Raw genomic sequence first — 10,493 nt, 5'->3', positions numbered from 1 at the left:
AGTGTACCTATTGAAGTATCCATGAGGTGTACCTACACATATCATCATATAAAGGAGTTAACCAAATGTCAGATTTTGGTTTTCATGCCCAAAAAAATAAAAACAAGGAATAAAACACCAGACAAGTTTTAACAGGTTTGAATGTTTAATAATAATAAAACAAATAATATAATAATAATAATAATAATAATTCAAGATTCAAGAGTTTTTATTCACCATGTTTGAGCGTGCCAAACAAGGAATTTGACTTCAGTACATCACAGCCTCTGTTCAACATTTAGGTGACTAACAACAACACTCAGGACATGTGAAAATGACAAATATTCTCAAACATCCCGTGATCTTAAACTGATCTTAAACTCCCAAGAGGGCAAGGAAAAACTCAAAACTCCAGCTAGGGGAGATGAGAAACCTTGAGAAGAGACCACAGATGGGAGGGTCCCTCTTCTAGGATGACCAGGCTGCAATGGCTGCAGAGAGGACACATAAGGCTGCAATGGATGCAGAGAGGACACATAGTACAAACAGTGTAGACAATTCAAAAAAGGTGTGGAGAGCAGAATAATAATAATAATAAAAGTACATTTAAAACCAGCAATCTAATGTGAAATTGCAGTAGATGTATTGGATAACAATATTTAGGCGTATATATGCATCCACGTTATTTGAAGTGTTCTAAAATCAAGATGAGCCAAAGAGAAGCATCATCGATCTCCCCGTTGTTGCATAACGGCCCATACCTTCATGCAAGAAAGTTAGCCGTTAGCTTGGAGAAAACGAGCACAAAAGAAGTGAGTGGTTCTTTCTTTCCTTGGCAAATCGTAATTAGACATTTTGACTTACATAGTTGACGCCAGGAGGGAGACGACGCAACACCTTCACTGACTGATCCGTTGATGCACGCACGGGAAGGAAGGCAGGAAGGAAGGAAGGAAGGAAGGAAGGAAGGAAGGAAGGAAGGAAGGAAGGAAGGAAGGAAGGCAATAAGGAAGGAAGGCAGTTGACCCATTGACTCGTTGGCGAACGGGAAAGTCACGATTCGTCCCCTCACTGACCCGTTCTCGCGATGAACTCGAAATGCGACTCACTCACTCACTCACTCACTCACTCACTCACTCACTCACTCACTCACTCACTCACTCACTCACTCACTCACTCACTCACTCGTTCACTCACAGATTCGTTTGTTGGTGAACGGGAAATGCAATTCACGACTCGTTGTCAACAGGAAGTGACGTCATTTTCTTCTTCGTTTTGTTTTACGGCGAGGTGGCACTAGCTTCAGTGGGCGTTACCGACACCTACTGGTTGAAGTCATATGAACTGAAAAAAGAACGAGAAGTGAACGAGAGTGAACGAATCACTTCCTAAAGTGATCCGTTCACTCCCGTTCACTGTAAAGAGTCGTTCCTTTGAGCCCATCGTTCACTCACGAGCCAACACCAGCTCATAGTTGAAGGAGACTTTGGAGCGTCGTCTCCGCCGCGGTGGTGGATTGTCTGCCTACCCCAAAGAGGAGGACGCGACGCGGACGTGGATAAAAACACTTGGGAATTTTTAGAAGACAAACAGATTAGTAAAGATGACACAGCCAATATATTGGGCTATGCTGGTTGGGATGGCCGTCCTGTTGATAGGGCAAGGTCGGTAACAGTTTATTATTTTTTCTCACACTTGTTGTCGCTCGCTCGCTCGCTCGCTCACTCACGGTTTGATTGGATGTCGCAGTAGCCGACTAATTAAACCTTCTCACTCAAGTGGAGTCTACATGCCACTTACTGGCTATATATTTATTTTCCGTGGAATTAATTTGACGCTTATTTGGGAATATTTGCAGACTGCTAGATTCTGTTTGTCAGTGGTGATTATTTGGACACACGATCAAGCTGTTGCCAAGGAGGTTCTCGCTGACAAGTTAAGTAGTAGTTCCTAATCCACACTGACTTCATGGTCAAGTCGTATCAAGTTAAGCCGTACCAATGTGACCATTTGAATCCGGAGAAGGAGACCCGGCCGGCTCCCAATTCTGGGGCTTCTCTTTCTTATACAGTCAATTGTTAGTTGACTCAAATGAGCGTCTTGGGGATGAAAATGCAGCACTCGAGGTTCCGCAAATGTTGAAACAAATGCTTTTTAATCCGCCTTAATCAGTAGCGGCTAACCCTTCCTCCTAATGAAGCCATTATCCACTTTTCTGTCTGCATTTTTATCAGCCTCAAGGAAGTCCTCAAGGAAGAGCAGAACATGCTGTAGAGTAGTGGTCCCCAAGCCCAGGGCCACGGCCCGGTACCAGTCTGTGGATCATGTGGTACCGGGCCGCATAGAGAATTCTCTCATGGAACTAAGGGTTGAAGGCTGTGTTGGTGTTGATGTTGTTGGTCTGCTTTCCTTCAGCACCACAACAGCATTGTTTTTACGGCCGGTCGTATGGTTTTATTTTGTTGCATTTATCCGCCGCCGCACCTGAAAAGCCAGTCCGTGAAAATATTGCGCGGTCCTTGCTGATATGAGCTGTCACTGCGTATGTATTTCTTGCCCAAGTCTTGTGCTTGATTTGCACGCTTAAACGTCACTCCAATAATACCAACAAGTGGCTGTGCAACATTTGTGAACTTGTCATTTATTGAGAGCTGGTTTCCATGGATATTCCACCCGTGGCCTTGTGGTGACGGCGCACCGAGGTTTTGTACCAGACAATGAATACTTTTTCTCGTCCAATTGTGAGCCTAATGACTACACTCACTCAAATGTTGCGGTTGGTGAAACGCAAATAAAATACCTCCATTCACCCTTAAATAATCAATTCCGAGCATGATCCATGGGCACCAGATGGCCTCCCCACCACGATGGACCTGAGGCAGAACCCTCCCGTCTGAGAATGAAAGCATCCATTCATTTCACGTTCCATTCATTAGCGAATATCATACCAGCCCACCACGAAGCCAAGAAAGGTGAGCGAAGCCATGCCCAGCATCCTCTCTTTTCATTTATTAGACCTTGGTCTGGGAGGGAAAGTCCATTCTTTTTCATTTCATCCTTATCAGGATTTTGCCCTCACTATTCTTTTGACATCATGTCGATACTTGCGCTGATGCACGGGAGGATTAAAACATACGCAGCGTGGCCTGAAGGTGAATTTGAATGGAATGACTATTGCTAGGTAACTGTACGTTTATTAGGCCAGAAGGAAACCACTTCATTATTCATGAAGCGCATAGTTCACTTTAGACTTGCTAATCAAAAGTCAAGATTGTTTCACAGGGAGCAAAGTGGACATGTTGTGTGAAGGCTAATTGTCAAAATCATGTGTGAAGCGTGTGATGGGGATGAAATCAAAATATCGTTATCATTTAAAATATATCACTTCTCCACTAGGTGGCATTAAACTATTACTTAATCTACGTCATCTCTCTCTCTCTCTCTCTCTCGCTCTGCACACAAAAATTCTAAATAGAAAATACATCCCCAAAATACATCTGTCTCTCTCTCTCTCTGGCAAAAAAATGCAAAATCCATTGCTATGTTGCAACTAGAAACGGCTCCATTGGGACTTGTGTCAGAACGTTCCAGGTGCAGGAAAGAAAAGCTCTTCTATCATGTGCTTGGTGCTAACAACACAACACAATAACTGGATGGCTCGTCATATTTCCATTGGAATGATTGTAAAGCGATGATGGTGTTGAGCAGTGCTGATTGCTGAAGGCGTCTATTATTAGCCTAGCGTGACCCCGATGTAGTCAAAGCGTTTCAAAAAACAAGGAGAACTGAGCACAGTTAGGCAATTATAAAATCCACTCGATGGTCTTTAGAACTACGCCGCTTTCTTGTGGCAATCAAAGAATATGAGAGTGGAAATGTTTAAGTATTTTACTTGGTGGTGCACGAGGCACAGTCTCTCTCTCCTATGGCCCAGCCCAGCCCAGCCCAGCACAGCACGCCGAGAAGTCATTTCCTGCTCCATCTTTCCAGTTGTCTCTGCTTTCATGATCCCAGCGCTGCTACTTCAGCTCTTGTCGGTGATCGTTAGAGCAAAACCGCCTCTCTCCTGCAAAGAATTGATTTAATGGCAAGATTGGGTAGATACAATAAATGCAGCGGTGCAGGGAAAGAAAAAGCTAGATCATGGACTGGCGTTGCCCAAGACAGACTTGGGCTGTCTGACGTCTGTCTGACTTTCCACCTTCACATCATTCACGCTGATCGATGTTCAATTCATGGCCTGGCCTGGCTTGGCCCTATATTTAGCCCATGTTGCTGCTCCGCTAAGTAAGCGCCGTAAAGTGTCAGTGGGTAGTCATTGAGATGTGATTGCTTTTTACCCTAACTCAGTTGAACAATTAAGCCGCACAGTTTGACACCCGGCTGCTTGACTAAAAATCATCCCAGCCAGCCTCGCTGATGCCGTGTTCTTAACATACTCAACATATTTGATTCTTCTCCAAATCGAAAAAGCGCTATGTATCCTACGAGCAAGTTACTAAAAGCAAAACAAGTTTCATATGCACCCCGCTGAAACTTTGATCTAGTGCATTCTTTTCATTGGGCCCCTCCCTCTCCCCCTTAGTAAGGAACTAAATATGAACCCCACAATGCCCCAAATTCCCCCTGGGTGACCAAAGTAAATACGGTGGCACCATATTGAGGTAATAAATCGTGTTACTCTAGCAAGTTGTTTTTATTTTCTTTCTATCCGGCAGTCAAGATGAGCGATGATGTCTCATCATCAGCTTTGGCATCATTGCCTTACTCCATCTTCCCGCTGGCAGTCGATTTGCAGCCACCGAAGTGTGAAGCTCTATAATGACGGCTTATTGACCCGTTTGCTGTTTGGCAAAAGATGAGAGAGGCAGGAAAGGAAAGGAAAGGATTGTTCCTGTTTTCCTCGCGCCATTTGTGTGCTGCGGGCACTCCGACTAAACTTCATTGTTTGATAGCAGTGACGCCTCAGGAAATGAATCGAAAGCTTCATGGGATCCTCCATTCTTATCATCTCATTTGATCAAAACACAAAAACATGGATTTGATTCATACGTGCACCGTGGTGGCCATTTTCAATTAAATTTGTCTTTTTTTCATTCATGATTTAATTGGATAAAAACACTTCAACCAAATATTGTAACAATGAATTTGATTGAAACATGCACCATGGTGGCCATTTTCTATTTCTTTTTCCCCATTTATGATTTCATTGGATAAAAACACTTCAACTCAATATTGTAACAATGTATTTGATTGAAACATGCACCATGGCGGCCATTTTCCATTTTTTTCATTTATAATTTCATTTGACAAAAACACTTCAACTGAATATTATAACAATGTATTTGATTGAAACATGCACCATGGCGGCCATTTTCTATCAAGTCTATCAAAACAATCCGCAGAGACATACTAACAATCTGGCAGAAGCCATTTGATATGACTGAGGCTGATGAGCCACTCAATGAAAACAGGCTTGTGTGTGGAGTCAATAAATGAAACAAGTCACAGGTTCCTACCTGTGCGTGTGTGTCATTCATCCGACCGTTTTTTGCAGGATTTCTGCCGCTATTCTTTCTAGCAGCCGGGGACGTGTAAATCTGTCAACGAGAGAGTCAATTCTATTGCCTGTGCTGGAATTGAATTTGCCTGTGGTGCCAATGGCATATCAAACGTCCTTGCTTGTGCTCACATGCTTCTGGTACAAGTCGGGAACTCAAACCGAGCAGATCGCTCCAAATGTTTACATGTGATGATGGAATGGGATTTCACCCAATTCCTAAGCATTTTTTGCTTTTATCTGAGACTTTGTACAGTATATACAAACTAAAGACAGATTGCCAGCTCAAAGGCAACTGTTCAATTTTCTTTGGATATGTAAGTCAGCTGGGACTCAAATTAGAACAAGCAGTGGAGATAAACAGACGGATGCGATCGCTATAAATCTCTCTGCATGAGCGTTTGATACTGTATACTTATAGTGCCCATCCAAAAGGGCTTAGTGCTTTTCTACCGGATAGAATTGTAGCAAACTTCATCCAAAATAGTGCTTGTATAACAATGTCAAATTGGAACAAATGTAGTATCCAACTTCCTGGGTAGATCCAATTTGCAACACAGCAGTTGTAATGATGTTTGCAAATCACGTTGGAATGAATGAACTCACTCTGATTCATTTCTTCACTACTAATGTCGTTCAATATGACAAGTGGGAGACAGCCTATTTTTGGAAATAATCATAATCATTGCCATCTTGATCGATATACGTGGCTGCAAGCTGTCAGGAGGGATTACTATTCTTAAAAAACTAAGTAGAGTTGGAATAAGGGACTGCGTCTGTGAGCCACAACTAAACGACAAGATTTGGATTAAGACGAATGAACGAGCGGGGGGGGGGGGGGGGGGGGGGAGGTGTGATAATCTCTAAGAGTATGTTCAGTGGGTCAACGTGGACTCTTTGTTCACATGGGATATAATGTCTGTTCATGGACACTTTGTCATTTTTTGCAAGTGCACAGCCCTTCTCTGTCTGAGGGTTTTGCTTCTTGTGCCTGCAGGCTTGCCCGCCGTCCACAGTCAAGGCCAGTCTCAATATGACAAAAATTTTATGGACAATATTACCGTCAGACAAGGAGAAACAGTCACTCTCAGGTGAGTCAGCGCACTTCCAAATCATGAAGAAATAAATACATCTTTTTCGGTTATTTCATTCACACATGGTACAGCATGAGTTATGGTTCTGTAACTACAGCAAAGATATGTGAGAATAAATGACGATAATACGGGTGCAGGGTGCTTGCTGTAGGTTGGGTTTATGGATTTAAAAAAAGAGTTGTTATTGCACTGCGAATAGATCCGCACTTCTACTTTGTCGAAGAGATCGGTGACCTTTTCCCTCCTCTGTGCTTTCGGAGGCTTACCGGAGAGACAGAGGGATTTATTTATGCTGCATTCAAATGCTGTCGGGAAACTCGGATATTAAATGTAAAGGCTACTGCGTCGGTTTGTCTGGAATTTCTGTCTCGTCATCTGACTGTTAAATCATCCTGCGTGTCTATTTTTTCGGCTCTTTTTGGATCAATCATCTTGGGGGCAAAACTTATTGAAAACTACTATCCGTGTCGTCAATAATAATTGACAATTTTCCTCCATCCCCAAAAATGTTGCTGCTATTTTTCCACCTTCCATAGGTGTGCACAGGGGGAAATTGTCACACACACGGCCTGGCTAAATCGCTCAAGTATACTATATGCCGGAGATGAAAAATGGTCTGTGGATCCCAGGGTGAGTCTGGTGACACTTAATCAAGAGGAGTTTACCATCAAGATTGAAAATGTGGACATGACAGATGAGGGCCAGTACGTCTGTGCTGTCCAGACCAGCAGGCGACCTACAACCAATGTTGTGCACGTCCTTGTTCAAGGTAAGACAAGACAACAGAAGTAATAACGAGCAGATCTGCCAGCAAGAATATTTGCATTTTTGCCCTTGAAAATACGACAAATACTACAGCTCAGCTGGATTTGGATTTGGATTCAAAGCTAGAAAAGGTTTCTTTGAACTTTCACAGTCCCACCAAAAATCGTCAATCTATCAAGAGATATGGTGGTGAACGAAGGCTCCGACGTTAGCGTGCTGTGCCAAGCCAACGGGAAACCCGAACCTTCCATAAGCTGGAAACTCATCTCACCTTCAGGTATACGTACCAAATAGAAATGAGTGAAAAGCAAGACAGCTGAACAATGTTGCGTGCCGTGTGTAGCCGACCTGGAAACAAACAGCGAGTACCTGGAAATTCCATCCATCAGCAGACAGAGAGCGGGAACGTACGAATGCAGAGCTGTCAGCGACATCGACACGGATACCCAAACGCTAGACATCACCGTCAACTGTGAGTGGTGAAAACATCCATGCTTTTGCTCTCATTCGCCAGATGATGATGATGCTGCTGCTGCTGATGCTGATTGACTTTTGTTTCAGATGCTCCCACTGTGTCTGAGGGAAGAGATATTGGCGTTAGACTGGGACAAAGAGGCGTGCTGGAGTGTGAGGCTGATGCCGTACCTGAAGCTGACTTTGAGTGGTTTAAAAATGACAGAAGGTATGGCTGCTTTCGCTTTCTTTGGAATGGCACCAACAGCAGGAACTTGCAGGATATCCATCCATCTATCTATCGATCCATCCATCTTTTTTTTAATCATCAGATTCCTCAATGGCTTTGATGGCATGGAGATTGTAAACACCGGCTCACTCTCCAAACTGACATTTTTGAATGTTTCCGACGGCGACTACGGCAATTACACCTGTGTCGCCGTCAACAAACTTGGGAGTTCCAATACAAGTTTTATTATGTACGGTAAGTCCGTGAATTCCTAATGGCTTGACTCAACAGATAACGTTTCCTTTTCCTCCTAAAATGTTATTTTTCCTTGGGTCCCCTTCAAAATAGCTCCTGCCTGTTTTTTTCTTTTTGTACTGTGAATGTTGTGTGTGTGTCTCCAATCTTACCTGTGAATTAGTGGATGCACTATTTGACATAGCTTGTGCTTGCTTGGCTTCTTCTCTAACATTAAGACTGGAGCAAATTCAACTCAGAAAAACAACCATTTATTTCTGAATAATAATATGAATCATTATTTGTATTCATTTAGTTCTTTTTTTTCAGAAATATGCCTCCATTTCTGGAAAATGTGCCTAAATGTTGTTCACAAATGAATTCAAATGCTTGCGAGACATCCCATTGACTGATGTAGTTCTCGTTGTGATTGATGTATCTTAGCAACCCCAATGCACAAGTCAGTGAGGGGACTCCAATTTGATGTCTTTGTTGCCCACATGTTGCTGTGTTTGATTTATTCCCCCCCTTTGTAGTGGCAATTGAACCCACTCGCTCAACACTATTGCAAGGTTAGTATTGGACATGGATGTGCAATTCTAGATGCAATCCTCTCAGCATGACAGATCCTGCCATTTTTCACTCATCTCACATCTTCCGCTAAAGAGATGCTTTGCACGTCATGTGTAAATATTTGTGCAAATGATCAGTGTTAGCCCTCCTTAATCTTTCTGTGTTTTACCTTTCTTTCTCATCTCTCCGAGTGACATGTCTTTTCATTTTTGCATGCTCGCCTTTCACTGTAAGTATCATTTTAATGAGCTTAAAAGCTCGGTGTTCTGCGTGCACTATAACACACCATCGTTTCTCTCAGGGCCGAGAGCAGTTCAGGATGGCAGCGGGTCGGCATTGGGCGTGCACATAGACACCTCTCTCCTCTCCATAGTGTTTCTGCTCTTTCTGCTCAAACTTTGAAGAATGGATTTCACAATGAGACGTACGTATGTTAATTGGCTACATAGTTTCCTACTTCTGCTCAGCAGTCCACAAAGCTGCACCCTTAATACACGTGATAACAATTTGATGCAGTTTCCATTTGAGGATGGCACAATTGAATTGGCTTTTCTCCTAACTTTCAGAAGAATATTTTACGATTCTCAAAAGGACTGCGAATGATACGGGAAGAGTCATTTTTTAACCAAGTGTTGAAAATGAATCTTAAATACCTCAAGGTCAGCTGGAGAAGAAAAGTCAAAAAAATTTAGCTTAGCCTGGAGTTGCTCTCTTTTTTTTGTAAAATAATTTCATTGTATTTATTTATTTTTGAAACTGGGGACAGTTGGAAATATGAAGTTGTATTTATGTAGGCAAATATTTTTGTTTTGCCAAGTCTTTGTTGTTGCTTTTGTTTTTACTAACCAGGATGTTTACGGATGAAAATGGTGGAAACATCATTTGACTTCATAAAGATAGAAAGAGACTGGGGTTTTTGTTTTTTTTGGTGATATGAGTTTCAAATGCAACTCAACTGTTGGATTGTTTTAACACCTTTACATACAAATGGATCTGTTCAGTAATATGCACATTTTTAATCACCCAAAGAATTGAACTCAGTTATTGTCACGTCTTTTTCATTAAACATTCCATGACTAAATAGATCGTCTTGGTTATTTCTACAGCTACATTTGAAATGAAAATATTAAAAAATGATGAATATTTTCTTATTGAGAAAGTGTCCTTCCAAGGCCACTTTTGAGGCGGAATCACGTCACTTCCAGCGCATCCAGCCTTGAAACCGGCCTTCGTTTCCACGGCGACTGACGGCTTTATTTCTTATGATTATTTTTTCCAATATTTACTTAGGACCTCAGAACAAACAAACACACACACGCGCCCTGTCCAAACCAGTGTTGGCCCAATCACTTCTTAAATGTAATTAGTTAGTTACCTTTCCAACAAAGTAGCTAATTATTAGGGAAAGTCATTTTTGCATTGCTTTTCCAAAAACGATTTTTGATCAGGTGTCAATACAGTTGCATCCACCGATACTTTGTTGAACTTGTAATTTATTGAACAACAATGTAAAATTAACATAAAATAAATAAAGTGTCACACTGCTTACGTTTCCATTTTTTAACGACAAAACTCCTCTGATGAGAGAAAGTAAAAAAGTAGCACA

The 10,493-nt window shown here is 42.1% G+C and overlaps 1 protein-coding gene and 1 long non-coding RNA gene across 14 annotated transcripts; one reads left to right on the top strand and one right to left on the bottom strand.

Moving 5' to 3' along the window:
* Window positions 1–190: 190 nt before the first annotated feature.
* On the bottom strand, window positions 191–1,246 carry LOC148386786 (uncharacterized). The gene is made up of 2 exons (XR_015863140.1): window positions 844–1,246; window positions 191–491 (listed from the first exon to the last, which is right to left on the bottom strand). It is a non-coding gene; the product is annotated as an uncharacterized LOC148386786 (long non-coding RNA).
* A 201-nt stretch (window positions 1,247–1,447) lies between these two features.
* Window positions 1,448–9,968, top strand: ntm (neurotrimin). Of its 13 annotated transcripts, none has more exons than XM_088399022.1 (9): window positions 1,448–1,643; window positions 6,537–6,630; window positions 7,263–7,402; window positions 7,550–7,675; window positions 7,742–7,870; window positions 7,960–8,080; window positions 8,184–8,335; window positions 8,851–8,886; window positions 9,189–9,968. In XM_088399022.1, exons 1-9 carry the CDS (start codon window positions 1,583–1,585, stop codon window positions 9,287–9,289), a joined length of 960 nt encoding a protein of 319 aa, XP_088255148.1. In that variant the 5' UTR covers window positions 1,448–1,582; the 3' UTR covers window positions 9,290–9,968. The 13 variants fall into 13 exon arrangements, 10 of the variants coding, with proteins under 10 accessions (XP_088255148.1, XP_088255141.1, XP_088255149.1 ...); XM_088399015.1 differs by having other exon boundaries at window positions 7,170–7,402; XR_015863143.1 differs by lacking the exon at window positions 1,448–1,643 and having other exon boundaries at window positions 6,409–6,630; window positions 7,170–7,402; window positions 8,851–9,116; window positions 9,189–9,311; window positions 9,454–9,968.
* Window positions 9,969–10,493: the final 525 nt, after the last annotated feature.

This window comes from Syngnathus floridae, chromosome 15, assembly GCF_059516105.1.
Source record: "Syngnathus floridae isolate MCC-2025c chromosome 15, RoL_Sflo_1.0, whole genome shotgun sequence".
NCBI lineage: Eukaryota > Metazoa > Chordata > Actinopteri > Syngnathiformes > Syngnathidae > Syngnathus > Syngnathus floridae.
Note: the sequence above shows the minus strand (reverse complement) of the source record. Positions and strands in the feature narration are given on the sequence as shown.